Source organism: Monodelphis domestica, chromosome 6, assembly GCF_027887165.1.
Source record: "Monodelphis domestica isolate mMonDom1 chromosome 6, mMonDom1.pri, whole genome shotgun sequence".
Classification (NCBI taxonomy): domain Eukaryota; kingdom Metazoa; phylum Chordata; class Mammalia; order Didelphimorphia; family Didelphidae; genus Monodelphis; species Monodelphis domestica.
In genome coordinates, this window is record NC_077232.1 from 180,470,444 (window position 1) to 180,488,933 (window position 18,490).

Genomic DNA, 18,490 nt, shown 5'->3' on the forward strand with positions numbered 1-18,490 from the left:
TTTAAGGGCTTCAGTAAGGTAAAATTGTTTATATTCCTATATGGAAAAATGTTATTTGTAACTTTTAAAAACTGTATTCACTATCATAGTAATTAGAAGAATTATTCATAGGCAATGGTTGGAGTAGTAAGTGGTTTAAGATGATATGTAAAAAAAGAAAAGGGGGGAATAGATGGCACCAAGAGAAACTTGAAGGAATAAGAAAAAATAGGATAATTTATACCACATAAAGAGGTGCATGGGAGAGGGGAGGGGAAGAATATTATTATAAGAAGGAGAGGAAGAGAGTGATAAGAGATAATACTTGAACTTTACTCTCAGTGGAATCAGTTCTGGGAAGATAGAGCATCTAGATCCATTGGGGTATTGAATTCTATCTTACCCTTCAGGGAAGTTGCGAGGGAAAAATCAAGGTGGGGATTGAAGTGGGGAGTACCAAAAGAGAGGGAACAGAGAGGGTGGGTTTAATTGACCCTAAAGAAAAATAAGAAGGGAATAAGAAGGGAGTGGGTGAGAAGGAACGTAATATAAGGGTAGGGATTAGGGGGACTGATTAAAAGCAAAACACTGATATAGAAGGAAATAGCAAATTGACCTCCAGAATGGTTAGACCAATTCACAATTCCACCAACAGTATATTAGTTGTATTAGGCCGAATTTTGCCACATCCCTGTAACATTTATCACTTTCTTTTGCTGCCATATTAGGCCAAGCAATTTCTTTTAGTCTCATGACAACTTTCTAAGGCTATAATCTCAGAGAGTTTGAGGAAATCAAAGATACTAGACATAATGAAATTAATTCTTTTCTTTCTTATACCATTTCCCTCCAATATCCCTTCTACTCTAACTGAACTTTCTCTGGTAAAAAATAAAAATTATTAAGTAAAATTGATCAATCAAACACTTCCGTTTGACAATGAATGTGATATTGAAAACCCAGACCAAGATGGGTTACTATAGTATGCCTTCTTTAAAGATATGTATTAGGCAAACACAGTTCTATAGTTCTAGGGTTCTTTATAGTTCTACATAGTTCTATAGTTGTATATGAGGGCTGTAGGGGAATTCTTTCCACTAATGCAGATAGACAAGTATAGACTTCTTGAGGCCAGAGAGTTGCATGAAGTAAATAAAGATTAAGTGATCTGTTCCATATAGCTTTAAAGATTTAAAAATGAGATAAGAACACAAGTCTTCCTCTGCCATAGAATGCCATTTTAAATTATTTTAAAATGCTTTTTTCCTTCCCAACTCAGAGTTCAGAACTCTCTTCACTACCCCACAACCACGATGTGACATATCAGAAAAAAATACAAGTCATTACACCTTTTATTATCTGACTAGAAAGGCACCTAAAATAATCAGGAGAATAGAAGGACTAGCACATGACGAGAGGCTAATAATGCTAGACCTCAGTTCACACAGATGAAAAGCTGAAAAGGGATGAAGCCTATAAAAGCACAAAAGGTATGGAAAGGGGAAATATATACTTGTTCACTAATCCTAGAATATTAGAAGTAGGAAGCCACTTCTTAAAGCTTTAAAGATTTAAATTTGATAATAAAAAGAAGTAGTAGGGGACAGTTAGGTGAGAGCCAGGCCCAGAAATGGGAGGTCTTGGGTTCAAATATGGCCTCAGACACTTCCTAGTTGTGTGACCCTGGGCAAGTCACTTAACCCCCATTGCCTAGCCCTTACCAGGCTTATGACTTAGAACCAATACACAGTAAAAGGGTTTTAAAAAAGTAGTAATATACACAGCAGGTAGAAAACAGAGTATAAAAATAGTTGACATTTTTATTGTGCTTTAACATTTTCAGTACACTTTACACGCATCATCTTGTTTGTTTCTCACAATTACCTTGTGAAATAGGTGCTACAAATATTATTTCCCCCATTTCAGATGAGAAAACGAGGTTGATAGATGCTATTGAGCTCACACAAGCTAGCAAGTGTTGGACATAGGATTGAATTTCAGTCTGTTGATTCCAAGCCTAGCATACTCACCATCATACCTCATTGTTTCCCAAAATTTATGGAACTCATTACCTATGAGGTGCTAAAAACTAAAAATACAAATGGGCTTAAGTTGGACAGAGATAAATTCATAGCTGGAGGATGATAAGCAATACTGGCAGACATTTATATAGCCCTATAAAATTTGCAAAGTACTTGACAGGTATTATTCTCATTTTGAAACTCATAAGTTTATAATTTAGGCTTTCCAGTTATGATGAATCTCCCATTTAACAGATGAGGAAATTGAGGCTTGGAGACTTTAGGTGAATTACTCAATATCATAGAAATATACAAGTAATAATAGTAACTGGAAGGGTATCAGAATTTGAAGCCAGCACTACAAAAGAAAACCCAAAATGTTTCTTTGGCAACATTGTCTAAGAACGATATTGCAAGTGAGTGATACTTCTTATAGGAGCAAATTACCTCCTATTGTGATATCTGTTTTTTAATCTGATTCAAGGCTCAGCCCAATCTAATTCATCCTCTAAAGAGTTACAAAAGTGATTTTTCTTTTTTAGTATTGATACTAAGTATCTTTTCCAAGAGAAAAAAGCACTGAGGGCTAGGCAATTAGGGTTAAATTTATTTGCCCAGGATCACAAAACTAGGAAGTATGTGAAACTAGACTTGAACCCAAGACCTTCTGTCTCCAGACCTGGCTCTTTACTCATTAAACCACTTAGCTATCTCCAAAGTGACTTAAAAAAAAAAGCATAGATCTGACCCCATCCCCTAATTCAACAAATTGCACTGTTTCCTTCTTATCTCCACAATAAATATAAACTTCTTTTGTTTAGCTTCTATGTCCCCTAACCTGCACCCTTAAATGTTATTACCTCGCCTGCACTCTTGAGATCTATCCATCCACCCTAGTCTTCCTGCATGTAGCACTCCATTTCTTTGCTTCTGCCCTGGACCTCCCCTGCGCTTTGAAACCACTTCTTTCTCATCTTTTCTCCCTAGAATCCTGCACTCCCTTCAAGAAAGAGCTCAAACATTCCCTTTTACCTTAAGCCTTTTCTAATTTTTCCACCTGCTGTGTTGTTCAATTATTTTAAAACTAATTTAAATCTACTTCCCCAGAAAATGGAGTTTTTAGACTGAAAAAAGTAACAAAAATGACTTTGAATACTACTGATAATTCTAATCATTGAAAAATAGTAAACTGAAAAATTCTCAAGGACAGATAGATTGGCTTATGAATTTTTCTATTTTATTACAATTACATTTATCTAAAAATTTAAAAAGAAAATGTATACCATTTAATACATAAGTAAATTTATTAACTGGATAAATAATGAGATAGAGGGAGAATCATGTAATGAAAAGACTAATGGGTTAGGAGTAAAAGATGTCTATCAACTGGGGAATGGCAGAAAAAATGCTGGTATATGTTGGTGATGCCATACTATTGTGCTGTAAGAAATGATAAGCAAGTTGATTTCAGAAACAGCTGGAGAGGTCTACATGAACTGATGCAGAGTGAAATACGCAGAACCAGCAGAACAGTGTCCATGGTAACAGCAATATTGTATGATGATTAACTGAAAACTTGGCTACTCTCAGTAATGCAATGATTGAGACAAATCTGAAGGATTCATGATAAGGAATGCTATCCACCTCAAGACAAAGAACTTTTGGAGTTGAATGAAACTATCTTTCACATCAGTGTATTTATGGTTTTATTTTGGGGATTTGGTTTTCTATGAGTGTGCTCTTACAACAAAGAGTTTTTCATGATCATATATGTATGGTTCAGATCTGAGTTGGGGGGTAGGAAGGGAGGGAGGGTGGGAAACTATTTGGATCTTATAATTTTGCAAAATGTATGTAAAATGTAAAATTACATGTAATTGGGAAAATAAAATATCTTTGAATAAACAAACAAAAACAAAAATTAAAATTAAATTAAATATATTTGTAAAAAATAGGTTGTACTAATTTTTAAAAAAGAAATAGATTGGTGTACCCTCAAACACTTCAAAGTATAGTAGGGCCCCTTTATCTGGCAATGCAGAACAGGGAAATGCTAGAAGTTCTCCAACAATTTTAATTACTGGTACACTAGGGGTTTTGCATAATGGTCTTCCTGGCTTTAGTCTCTTGTTTTCACTTTTTAAGGTTCTTTTTGTGGGGAGTGGGATGGAGTGTGGAAGGCCCTGGAATGACTAGCTGAAGGGCAGGGGTGGGAAGAGGGAGAGCACATATATATTTACCAGAACTTGATGATAATGACATGACTGAGTCATTTTGGTTCTGTATCATAGTGTTTCCTAGAATCACATTCTTCTATACAGGGAAAGTATATACACAAAAATGAGTGTATTCCATGTATGTTTTGGGGGTGCTTACCCCCATATACATAAAGAATGTGGACCAACCCCCCCCCCATTCCAGGTGTTTGCTTATATTTGCAGTCTTAGCCATCTATGGTCTTTGAACATATCCTCGCTGATAGAGGGCCCTACTATATTCACAAAGATGACCCAGACTATAGCCATTACTAGGTCATAGGATTTGAGTTGTTTTTCACATAAATTATGATGAGCTGTCCTTCCACGGGGTACCCTTCACAGCTTGAATTGTTGAGAAATTGGGCTGGAAAAAGAAGGCCACGGACTAGTGAAGCAAACTGGGACTCAAACAGGGAAGCCTGGGACTCATTAACAAAGTAGGCAAGTAACTGAGCTACTCAGTAAGATATATGCATGTAAATATCACATATGTACATATACATGCATGTTATATATATCACACACATATGTAAACACTTGTAGATGTCGGTGTAAAATAATTTTAGTAAATTAAGACATGTTTTGTTTTCAAAATAGTTCATAATAGCCAATCTAGTTTCATTGTCATTTTTGCCCTGCTCAGCCAAATATACATATGCATGCATGAGCATATAACACATATATGTCATGCATGTGATGTATATGTGTACAGCTACACATTAGTGCAAACATACATGTTCTTTTATGTTCTTGAGTGCTAAACAGGACAGAAATTGTGGAAAACCCACAAATGATATGCTTCCTCATCTATAAAAGAAGGAATTTGAACCAGATGATATCCAAGGTCCCAATCCTTCAACCTGGGAGTTTTGTCTAGATTATAGAGATGTCAAACATATGGCTTCTGGTTGCATGTGGCACACAAACACTCCCCAGAGTGAGACCACCAGATTAAAATGTAATTGGGAAAGAGTAACGAAATAAATAAAAATACAATAAGGCATAGTTAATGTTAATAGGTGGTTTTCTAAGTCAATATGTAACCTGCAAGGATCCTTCTGAATGGTCTGGTAGTCTTTGTTTCCACTGGAGTTTGATGTCATTGGAGTCTAGAATCATCACTTAGTCCACTTTTCAATTATTATTTTTTTATATCCTTATGTTCTGTCTTAGAATCAATATAAATATCAGTTACAAGTCAAAAGGGAAGTACTAGGCAACTGGTCTTAAGTGACATGCCAGGGTCACATAGCTAGGAAGTGTCTGAGGCCAAATTTGAACCCAGGACTTCCTGTCTTCAGGACTGGCTTTCAAATCCATTGAGTCACCCAGTTGTCCTCCAAGTACTATTCTAATAATAAAATATTTTTGAAGGGAATCAAATTCAGGGCTCTTTATTATTTCCTATAAAATATTATTATATGATAAAAATGGTGTTAGCTAAGCCCAGCACACAGGATGTCTAGTAGGCTAAGAGCCTAGTATAAATATTTGTTGGCTAATATAGAGATTTAATGTTTGCAAAGCACTTTTACATTAAAAATATCATAGTTTAATTCTGTCCTCTTCCAGATGTGTTGTCTCTATAAGTATTTAAATAGGCTAATTAGAATTCTGCCTTCTCCTGCTTAATCTGATGCTAACTGGGCTATTTATTATTTCCATTTTATAGATAGGGAAACTGAGGTTCAGAGAGATTCTTGCTTATAATCTCATAGTCTGTGAGTATTAGAGGCTAGATTCAGACCCAGGTCCATCTGACTCCAGTGTTCTGTCCATTATACTACATTGCCTTTCATCTAAAATGTGATTCGTGGAATAAGGATGGCACTTTGGACATTATAGATGTAGGAAATTATAAATGTCTTTACAAGTGGATTGACCACTATTTTCAATAGGTTCCATACTCTGTTTACATGTTCTTTCTACCAAAGAGCCAGGAATGCCAAAAGATGACTGTTATCTGGACACCCCAAGGAAGTGTATTAGAGCGATGCCCCAATGGAGTGCAGCACAGGGAAGTGGTTAACAGTGTTGGCATTTACTGGCTGTAATTACACTTCTAGGTTAACATCCCTATTAAGATGAATGAAGGGCACTTTTGCTTCACAGAGTACCACTGTTTCCACATGTGCGGCTGCCATCTCCAAAAGGCAAAACGTATTAGCCTTTTTTATGCAAAGGAAATGAATTTCCACTAAGTTTAAGAGAATAATTCTAGTAAAGAAAATACACTTTTTGTCCTGCAAAAGTCCAAAGGAATCCACAGGAAAGCCCTTATGTCTGAAGACTGACAGAATTCTGGTGCTTTGGATGTGAATGGATGGGGCTTTTTTGCAGGAGAAGAGAGGTAGTAGGAATGGGGGACACATTTTAATTCTTCCTAAATTCCTCAATTTTGGTGGAGGTATTTCATCTTCCTCATTATTACCACCAGAAAGACGTGCAATATTGACATCTTCCAACCCTCTTGAATTCTATTAGAATAAAAGGAAGGCTCTTAGTGTTTGCTCTGTTCCCTTGGAAAGACATAAAGGTGATGGATGATTATTGGTGAATGAATCATAGCTCTGTTTTATCTATAGACCTGAGTGCTCTCGCTGGTCTATTCCCTTAAGGGGATAGGTTCCTTCTGCTTAAAAGAATATTGCTGGCTCTGCGAGCTAATGATTTGTTTGGAGGGGTTGGAAGTCTCCGAGGGGAGGATGAAGGCACAGTTTTTATACAGCATCTTCCCGATCTTTGATCTGCCCTTTACTGAGTGCACGGGAGCTCTCGGCAGCAAGCTTGAGGATGCTCCTCCAGAGGAGAGGCAAACTCCAAAGATCTGAGAACTCATCAGTTTCGCAAATAACATTTTCATAGCTCATCGCTTTGACAGTATCATATTGGGTCAGAGCTGTGATAGCTTTCTTTTCCTCAAGTGATAATTGAATGATAATCAAGATATAATATTGACTCACAGGTATGGACATCTTTTCCCAAGGGAAGATAATTATTTTTGCTTAATCAGTGGTTAATGAAAATAATTTTTCAACCTAAACATGTGTGTACATCTATACAGTTTTTTTTTTTTTTGGCAGAACCTGATGTATTTCTAGCCAAAGATTCACTTACGTGAAAAGAATGAATGTGTTTCATGGCATGCCACTTCATTTTCCAATTTAAATTTACAAAAAGAATTGCATCATTGCAGGTCATTTCTTCATTTATAAAATGTTTTATCCCATTTGGATGCAATTCTGTTTTCTGTAGATAATATGAACCTACCATTTGGGTTAGTTTTATTGTTGTTCATACTTTTGTTGTGGTTGTTCCTAAGTGTGAAGCTGGCTTCCTGTTTCTTAATCAGACCTAGTCAAATAAAAATGTTTCCAATGCAGCCTTTAATTGGGAAGTCTCTGAACCAAAGCATTGCATTATAGAAGACTGTTGAATGACACATGCAGGGCAGAAATGGAAACTTACAAGGTTTAAGTGGAAGCCATGGTACAGAAGACATAAGAAGAAAAAGGAAGAGACAAGTAGCTATGGACAGACTATATTTGGAAGAACAACCAATCCATTCACAATGTGAAGTGGAGGAAGGAGGGGAAAAAAGGCTAAATGAAATATATAGACAGGATCCAAAATAAGTCAATCCTTTGCCAGACCTTTTAGAACATCCCCCAAAGTATTCAAATAGACAGACAAGAATTCCAACTCTTCTTCTTTTCTTAAGTATGGCAACAGAAAGGGAAAGATAAAACCAGAGATGGGGAGAGCTGCCAACAAGATAAGCAATCCCTAGACCTCGGAGAATTAGATCTAATATCTCAAGGATCTAAGTGCAGTATTATCCTTAAAATGATAGATAAATAAATATAATGTGGTATCCGGATGTACCAAATTCAACCAAAATATGTTTTTTTTCTATTTATTATTTTAAAAAGAAGTTTTATTGACTTTTTTTTACATTATAGACATTTCCAGACAGAGCCCCTACAACTCATCCACCCAATAATCTTTCACTTATAATAAAGGGAAAAAACCCCCAAATATTTAGATTGTGATCTAAAGGCATGGAATGAGCTATTTTTCCTGGTTTTGCATACAATGTGTCAGAAGACCCTTTTAGTAATGAACTAAGAGTGGTATTTCATTGGTTTGCCAGAGTTAATAAAGCTTCCTAATATTTAGTCAATTACACAGAGAATCTGTAAGTTTGGGAAAAAAGGAGAGCTTAGTACAGATCCTCATTATATGTTACACATGTATGTGTGTGCATACATATGTATCACATGTAAATAAATGGTACATATGTGAACATTTGCATTTATCTAAAGGATAAATTAGATGATTTTCCCCCAAAAAGATTCACAAGATCTATGACCACAGAGGTGTCATAGTCCAACCTCCTTCATTTTATAGATGAGGAAAAGGAAGAGCAGCGGTGGTCAGACTAAACTCACATAGGTTCTATAGTACATAGAGAAGCCAGGATATGAATCCTGGTCTGTTGACCCCACATTTAGCACTCTTTCCACTGAATCATATTATAATTTCATTCAAGCTTCCCTAACACACTTGAAATGTGCTTTGCACAAATATGAATGCAGTTTCCAAGGAACAGAATTATACTGTAAAGAGATGCTCATATTTGCTATTAAAATACAGTATACAAGATGTGGAAGGGCCCTCAGAGGTTTTCTACCTTTACAATCCATCCAAGAACTACCAACAAATAGTCAATTAGACTTTTCTGAAATATTTCAAAGAAAGAAAGAAAGAAATGTCTACCTTTCTATTCCACTCTTGGCTAGTTCTAATAGTTAAATTTTCCTCATGTGGAAATTAAATCTTCATCTCTATAAATTCCACTTAGTATTTTTAGTCAAGATCAAGAAGAACAAGTCAAATCCTACTTTTCCCATGACATCCCTTCAAAAACAATTATTTTGTTATCCCTGTCTTCTTTGCTGCAGGCTAATGATTCCTAATTCTTTTAACCAATCTGTGTTCTCCATTACCCCTTCATCATAATTTATTTTTTCATCCCTTCTCTGCACCCTTGCAAGCTTATCAATGTTCTCCCTAACATGACACCTAGAACGTGACATAATAATCTATTTTTGATGCAGTTGGCTAACTCCTCCACACCCCCAACTCCCTTTATCACACAAACTCCTTTGTGGAAGCACCTTGGGTATAATGTTCCACTTTGAATCAAAGTTCTAAAGTTCTAACCTCCTGTTTCTTTGAGGATAAAGTCAGACAGGAGAAATGAGATAGAAAATCCCTTTGGAGAGGGAACTTCATTTGGGGAAGATGATTATGGACAACTGTCCAAAACTACAGCCTAATGTCTTGAAGGAAAGTGGATAGAAAAAATAGTATTCATTAAAAGTGATACATATGCAATAATGCCTTGATTCAGATCATTGTCTTTTTTTTTGTCTTTGAGAACAGGTTTTTACGTGCACAGAGTTTCATGGTTCAGTTGAAATGACAGACCATGTTGGTGAGTACTTTGTAAAACTATAGAAGTAGTGTGGGGAATGAAATTACCTTTTTTTTTTCAAACAGGTAAAAACTGTTTTTTCCTTTGCAAATTTCCTTTAAAATCAATTAGAATACCAAAGTGTCTCTAAGTTCCCTGCAGTACAAGGTCAATCCAGGAGGGATTACAACTCAGCAAACATTTCAGCCAACCATGACAAGGCAAATAATTGCCATCAATTGCTTTTGAAATGAATGAGTTTCAAGGCCTTACCAGGGATCGGGTCCGGGACGATGCTGCTTCTGTTCTCTTTCCATGTCAGAAGGTGATTGAGGCTGTCATGGTCAGCACTTTCTATGTAACTATTGACTGCTCCCATCATCTGGTGAGCCTTGGCAATTCCATAGTGGACTTTGGTCTCGTCCACAAGTGAGGCATTCATGCACTCCGTGGTTGTATCAAATGCTTGCTTAAAGAACTCACAGGCTTTTGTATAAAATCCCTGAAAACCAAAAAGAAAAGATTTCCTTTTATTAATAGCATTTTCCTCCATTTCATACTTCTCTCTCACTGTGTATAAAGTTTAATATCTCTCACTCATTAACTTTTAGTTAGTTTCTAGGAAAATAAAAGGCATAATTGTTGCATGTGCTACATACTTGGATTCAGTTGGGAGTGGGAAGAGCTTACTTGACCCATCTTTTTCTTGTTTTTGTTTCAGGAAAGACTTGGATGACTGTCACATTGGATATTTGAATAGTCACTATTTTCTGTCAAAACAAAAGGGCATTCAAAACCCAACCAGCTTACTGGTTCCAAGTAAAAGAGGAACTGAAAAAAAACCTGATGGCAGAGGCCCCTGCCCTTTACTGTCCTAAGTTCCTCAGTATTGGTTAACAGCTGGAGTAAATCATGGATGATTGGCATCACCCTTCAAACAGTGACAATGACAAAAATAAAAATGTTGCCTTGAAAATCTTCACCTTTGTCCCAAATATTCACTGCCTCTGGCTAGCCCTAATAGACATGTAGGTGGAGTAGAGTGGATGGAGTACAAGATTTAGAGTCAAGAAGACCTAAGTTCAAATTCTGTCCCAAGCTTTTACAAGCTGTGTGATCCTTAGCAAGTCATGTAACCTCTACTAGCCTCAATTTCATCATCTGAAAAAGGGAGATGATAACTTCATTGACTTCCTAGGGTTGTTGTAAGGATCAAATGAAATATATCATGTAAAGAATTTGACAAACCCTAACGTGATGAATTTTTACTTCATCCTCATCCTCTTCCCTTTCTACTTCTTCCATCCTGTAAAAACCCTGAAACTTTTACTTTTATTCAGTCTTCTCAAAGACCTTTGCAATTCTTTCACCTTTTACACACCTTCAGTTGATGAAATTTAATAGGGACAAATATGTTTTACTCTTGGATTAAAAAAATCTATCCCATCAGATTGTGGAAATACAGTATATCTATTGAAAAGTAGCTGGTGGGTTTTAATGGACTGCAGACAAAGTTAATATGAATCATAGCGAGAGAAGCCAATCAAGAAAGATAATGCAAACTACACAGAGAGTACAGCATGGAGGAATAGAAAGGTACTATTGTATATACATACATAATACAATCATAAAAGACTTTGCCCTCCTCAGACTAGATATGGAATATCACATTCAGTTTTGAATAGAATTGAATTAGGAAGAATAATGATACCCTGGAAAGCATCCAGAAGGGAAGCTATGGTTGTGAAAAGCCTTGAGTTCATGAAATAGGATGATTGGTTGAAGAGAATTTTTATGTCTAACATGGAGAAAAGACATGATGGACAGGAGATTTATTTTCATATATATGAGGGCCTGTCATGAAGAATAGGGAGGAGAATCATTCTTGGCCCTGGGGGCAGAACTAGGAATGGTGTGTAGTAGTTGGAAAGATGGAAAATTTAGGTTTGCTCAAATAAAAAGCTTACTAACAGTTAGAACTGTGCCTAAGTACAGTAGAATAGACTACTTTGGGAGGTGCTGGGCTCTTTTTCATTGGAAGTTTTTAAGCAAAAGCTAAAGGACTACTTACCAGGTATGTTATAGACAAAATGCTTTTTGAAGTAGCTTGGAAAAGAAGGACTCTAAAGTCCCTTTGGACTCCAAAGTTTTGTGAAAATTATTTTTCTGCTACTCTATATAAAATTCTCAACAAGAAAAAGCAAGTTCTTCCACACAAGCAATTAGATGTCTCTTTGTAGACAAAACCACATTTTGGTTTTGGCATAAACCTACACTAACATTCATAATATTTAGGGAGAGCCGGTGTTTTTTACCTGGGCTCCTTAGATATATTTCAGGTTTGTGAACTTGGATGGCAAAAGTATTATACTTTTATTTCAATATAGTTATTTTCCTTTGTAATCACATGTAATTTATTTTATGCATTTTAAAATGTTATTCTTAGTAAGTGGACATAGACTTCACCATTCTACCAAAGGTTAGCATAATAAAAGGTTAAGAATCCCTGAGGGAAGAATAATGGGCTAGTTAAAATGACCTCATTTCTATATTGTTGCATTTAGTTGAGAAAATTGACATATATTTGAATTTCTTAACTTTCTTCATGATACAGATCTAGTTTCATTGAATACTTTTAGTTTAATAGTCTACTAATTAAGTAAAAGCCTACTAATAAAGAGAAAAATATTTATAATTGAGCTAGTGATTGGCCTTGGCCATAGATGCACAAAAAGAACCATTTTTTCTTAATTTGCTAGTTATTCTTCCTTGTTAACAAACACCACCTTGTATGTGCACATAGTAGTAATGAAAAGTTATAAACTATATTTCTCTAACTTGAGAAATCTTACAAAAAATAGTAATTCGAATTCCCTCATATAAAAGAATTTTTACACACACACACACACACACACACACACACACACACACACACACACACACACTAGCAACTGCATCTCTACAATTGAATTTTTAATATTTTTCCTTGATATATTTTTACACCTCCTTTTCCATTTGGACAATTCATTTAAGGAGTTCTCAATGGATTTTTCTGCCTCTTACCATTTGGCCTATTCTGTTTTTTAAAATGTTATTTTCTTCAGTATATTTATGTGTCTCCTTTATCAAGCTGTTGACTCTTTTTTTCATTATTTTCTTGCATCCCTTTAATTTCTTTTCCAATTTTCCCTCTACCTTCTCTTATTTGATTTTAAAAATCATTTTTTAGCTCTTCTGGGAGTCCTTTTTGAGCTTGAGAAAAACTCATATTTTTCTTTGAGTCTTTGGATATGACTGATTTGAAATTGTCTTCTTCTGAGTTTGTGTTTTGATCCTCCCTGTCACCATAGTAACTTTATGTGGTCAGGTTCTTTTTTCCCCCCATTTCCTTGTGTGTTTGTTTGTTTGTTTTTCAGTCTATTTCTTGAATTTTGACTTTATGCTAAAGTTGGGATCCCTGCTCCTGGGGTGGAGGGGGCACTGGCCCAAGCTTTAAGTTTTTTGTTCTGCTATTTTTGGAGCTAGTTCTGGAAGTCTGTATATTTTTAATTCTTCCAAAATGGTATGCTCTAAGAAGAGTTATAGCCACTACTTTCCTGGCTTGTGAGCAGTTGTAAGTACTCTTTTCCACCATGGAACTGTGATCAAGGTTCCTGCTCCCCTGTAGCTGATCCCTCTAGTGTGCTAGTGCTCCTTCTCACCCTGGGACTTTGACCCAGAATTGCTTATGGGCAATGCAACAGAATTTTACACTCAGTGCTAGCAGAAGGTCCCCTGTTTCTGACCAGTTGTTCAACCCCTTTATGGTCTGCATCCTGAGAGCTCCAGAAGTCATATAGCCATTGATTTAGTTACCCTCAGGGTCTGCTGCTGGCTTTCCAGGCATGGCCTACACTGGAGTGGGTTCCTTTCTATGAGACAGATCTTTCCTGTTGACCTTCTAAGAGGACTTGAGTCAGAAACTTTTAACCCCTTCTTTTGTTGGCTTTTCTGCTCTAGAATTTGTTTTGAGGTATTATTTTAAAGTTGGTTGGAGGGGAATTTGGGAGACTTGAAGACTCAACTATTTTGGCTTTATCCATTCACATTGTATCTCTCAGTAGATAGGCAAGAAGAATTTATAAAATGCTTACTATTTGCCAGGTCCTATGCTAAAGCTGGAGATACATAAATACAAGCAAAAAGGTAGATCTTACCCTCAAGGAACTTAAATTCTAATGAGGGACTTGAAACATTTAATGAATGCATTTAACCCTATTTTCAGTGTTACTGCTCAAGTACTAACTTTTCCCCCCCACAAAGTTTATCCTCAACACTCAAATTTCAGGAATTTGTTCTACCAACCTTCTTAGACAGCTTTAGTCCCGTGATGGATCCAGCTACTCAAAAGAAAGAGCCATATTTTAATTTGGTAGTAATACTTACTATTTGCCTCTGTACAGTGATGAAAACTATGAGAGAATGATAGTGACATCATAAACCTCCAAACAGAACATGAATGACCACAGTTAGGAAATAGAATTTCCATGAATTACTCTGGTTCATAGAATTTTACATTTTTTTTTTGTGTGATAATGACATAACAAATATCACTGAAATCAATGTGCTAACATAATAAAATGTCATTATCCTAAAATTTTGATGCTTTTTTCTCATTTTTTTACTATTACTATTATCATTTTTCTGAATAAGAAGCTATTGTTATTGTTTATCCTTCATACTTGAAGAGGACAAATGACATTACAGGGTGATGTCTTATATCATTCATGAATAGGATTTAAGTGAAGAATAGTTGTTTGACAAAGTCATTAGCCTCACTCTCTCTTCCAGAATCATCAAAATCCAGCAGTAAGACAAAAGTCAAGACAACTGGAGTCAGCCCAGGATATACTGGATAACCTTGGGGTCTTTGATGTCTGACCAAGCTCTAAACACTCCACAGTGCTTGCTTCAGTCACTTTCATGCCTTTGGAACAAATTGTTTTCCTCTACCTATTCTGCAGGGGAGAGTCTTTACATGTTTTGGCTAGATGCCTCTCAAACTCATGGATAGGTTTTAAGGTCTGTTGGCTATCTTTTAATTAGGTAAGTTTAACTATAGCAAATCAGCACTGATATTCCCCATCCCAAATTCTGATATGGAAAACAGAAGAAGGAAGATAGAATTCTATGAATATGATTGGGAGTGGTCTGGAGAGAGAGAGAGAGAGAGAGAGAGAGCTGAATTCATTCAGGAATGAATATGTCTTCTTTTGGGATCAATAAGGACTTTGGTCTAATTAGGGTAGAAGCTGGCAGGAGTTGGAGAATGAGTAGTCATGGGATAATATTGTGGAGAGCCTTGAAAGGTAAGTAGCAAAGATTTAATGTTAGAAATGTCATCATTGTTTCTAAGGAAGAACAAGGCTTTCAGGGGCTCACTATTTAAAAACAACAACAAATTACACTTAGAATTAAGTTTGAAATATTCAACAGAGGCTACCGAGTATTATGCACAGTGAATTAAGTTGAAACCAGGTATAAATTTAACAGTGAACACTTTCTATTTAAATAACATTAGTATTTATAAGTCTTCAGGATCAGTTAGTTCTGTGAGTTATAAACCTTATTAGAGAGAATGAATCCTTTCTCTTCCTCCCCACCCTTTCCTTCTGTTTGCTTTTCATTGTATGCCCTTGGTTTCTTTTATTTAGTGAGACACACAAAGATACATGTTTTACAGCTAATCAGTTTTAGTAATGGTGATTGTGGCTACTTTTGTCCATGTTTCCTCTCCCCTAAAGGTGCTAGTTCAGACTTACAGGTGTCTGTATGGTTCCATGCTAGTGGGCAGGGGCACTGAAACCATGAGAGAAATAGTTGAAATCTTAACTGCCTATTACTGTTGCTTTTTATTCTTTTTCTCAGAATGCTATCTGGTATCCTTGCTTTTTTGATCACCACTTGGGATAGAAATAACTTTTTAAAAAACATAGACTAGTTAAGAATAGAATTTTTATTCCTTCTTTGGCCCTAATGAATTTTTCAGTAAAAGCAGAGTTGACATTTAATTTTACCAGACTTTAGGCATGTCTAAAGTTATATTTATCCAAGAACAAAATATGCTTTTTAGAATATTCTATTAAGGAAGGAATACACACTAACTTTATTCAATCTGGAAGAATTCAATTATATACCATACATAATACATTTATTTTATAGCAGAGTGATTGGATCAAGCTTTGGGTTAAAGATAGAAACTATCATGTTTCTAGCCCATTACAAATACTCCTATATTATTAGATAAACAAATCTGTATGATAAGAGTGTTTATTTAAAATGAAAATGTCTAGAGAACTGATAACATAGGAATAAATAGACAAATATACAATGTTTGTCATCCATGCATAGATCAAAAAGTAAGACACAAGATTGAGTTTTCCTATTGATAATTTTTCTATTATTTTTGGACAATGTGAAGAAATCAAACAAACAAGGATAAAATTCCTTTCTGTCAAAAATCCAAGTAACCATAAATCTCAATTGAGAAGTTTTTTTCATGGCATTGGATCATTATGATTACCCTAAGGCAACCTAATATCCTAAAGCACCTTCTGAATAGACAGAGATATTAAACTGTATTTAGTAACACTCTGTATACCAAGTGTATTTTATGATGTTTTCAATTTTTGAAAACTCTTGATCTGACTGAACCATGTTTTGTTTCCTTCCTTCCTTCCTTCCTTCCTTCCTTCCTTCCTTCCTTCCTTCCTTCCTTCCTTCCTTCCTTCCTTCCTTCCTTCCTTCCTTCCTTCCTTCCTTCCTTCCTTCCTTCCTTCCTTCCTTCCTTCCTTCCTTTCTCCCTCCTCTCTTTCTTTTCTAATGTGAGAATTTATTTTATAGGACTACATATATTTAGAATGGACTTTGTTTTTCTTGCCTGATCAGTGGATAAGAGATGGGAGAGAAAGAGAATTTGGAATGGAAAGTAAAATTGTATTTAAAATTTTTCACAATAAAAACTGGTGATATGAGCTATTCATATATCTGATCACTTTATTTTAACTAGCTTATTCAATTTACCAGCCACTCATTCTGGGTAAATAACAGCATATTACTACCTTAGTAATTTCAGGAATTAAGAGCTTTAGATAATGGATTTATTTCCCCAGATAATGGAATGTTAATTCATTAAGAACCCACACCTAGAATACTTATTGATGGCAATCTTTCTAAATATGTTTACTTTGTTGATCAAATAGGGTATATCAATTTATGAGGCTGTGTGGTGAGATGGGTAGAGAATTGTTGCTGGGTTCATATCTTGCCTCTGATCCATATTGGCTATATGACTATGTATAAGTTAGTTAACTTTTCAAGATTCCAGAATAAATCTGAGACTATACATTAAAAAGGAGTTTTTAACTGGCATTAGTGAAGAATATATTTGGAATTTCCTTTACACTGAAGAACTCTATAGCAAAAGACAACAAACAAAGCAAAGGAACATATCCACTTCTCCATTAAATTCCTACTTTTTTATGCCTCACTGTAGTGTAGGAGTAAACCTGATCTTGTGAAGGTAATACTAGTAGATACATGCAGCTTTTATAGGCACTGTGGCAAACTCTCTCAATACAATCCAAGGATTGGCCTATGTTATGTTCTAAGAAACTCTCCATCAGAGGTTTGTTCATAAAGCAATGGAGTTTTGTAGGCTACAGTAGTTTAGGAGATTATCCACAAAGTTATGGAGAAATTCTTTCCATTTGGATGGAGAGTATTCTCACAGATAAAATCAGAGATAATTATTGAAGTAGCTATGACTGATTTAATTTAATTATTTTGTGACAATTTAGGGTCATACTTTTAATAAATTATTTCACTGTATTCTGGGTACTAACAGTTTGGGGGTGTTCAGATAAACTCAGGGTTGGTAGGGACCATAGTCAACATATATTCTAACATATCTTTTTTTGTTGTTGTTGTTGTGAAAGTCTTACCCTATGTCTTAGAATCATTACTGTATATTGGTTCCAAGGCAGGAGAGTAGTAAGAGCTAGGCTCTATTAACTTACCCAGTCTGAAACAACTAGGAAGTTCTGAGGCCATATTTGAACCTGGACATCCTGTCTCTAGGTCTGGCTCTCTATCTTGTGAGCCATCTGTTGACTCCCTATTTCATCTCATCAAGAAAATCTGCTCCATAACATACTCAGCAAATATTCATATAGCATTTGACTAAATACCTCCAATGGAGCTGTAATCCAAACTATCTCCAAAAGTAGACTGTTCCACTTTTGGATAATTCTAATTGTTATGAGAGCCAAACAAAACTGGTCATTTCAAGCAGTCATTCATAGTTCTGCCCTTTGGGTTCAAAAACAAAATACCATCACACTCTTCTACATATTGGCCTTTCGGATTTCTGACAACTGCTCATAATCTAAGTCCTCCCTTCTCCAAGTAAACATCCTTGGTTTCTTCAACTGATTCTTGTGTAATGAGATGTTCAGCCCCTTCATCATTCTCATTGCCCTGATATTGATGCTTTTTTATCTATTTATTTTATCTACTCTAAAATGTGGTTCTCAGAACCAAGCATATTGATCCATATGCTCTGAGCAGGACACAAATAGTAAGACTATCACCACTTCCTTGTCCTGACATTTGGAGCCGCTGATGCTTTTGAGCAGTCTTGATAACTTCCCATTTTTGTTTGGCTATTTTTCTATGACATCTGGCTTGGTGACTATATGTATGCTATTTTTCCA

At 35.7% G+C, this 18,490-nt stretch overlaps 1 protein-coding gene across 2 annotated transcripts in view; it reads right to left on the reverse strand.

The window, feature by feature from the left end:
* The window catches only part of TTC29 (tetratricopeptide repeat domain 29), a 258,913-nt gene that overhangs the window by 85,060 nt on the left and 155,363 nt on the right, over positions 1-18,490 (reverse strand). For both annotated transcript variants that reach the window (XM_056802751.1, XM_056802750.1), the window contains one exon: positions 10,011-10,239. In XM_056802751.1, the coding sequence (XP_056658729.1) occupies positions 10,011-10,239 (229 nt within the window). The remainder of the gene's footprint in view (positions 1-10,010; positions 10,240-18,490) is intronic.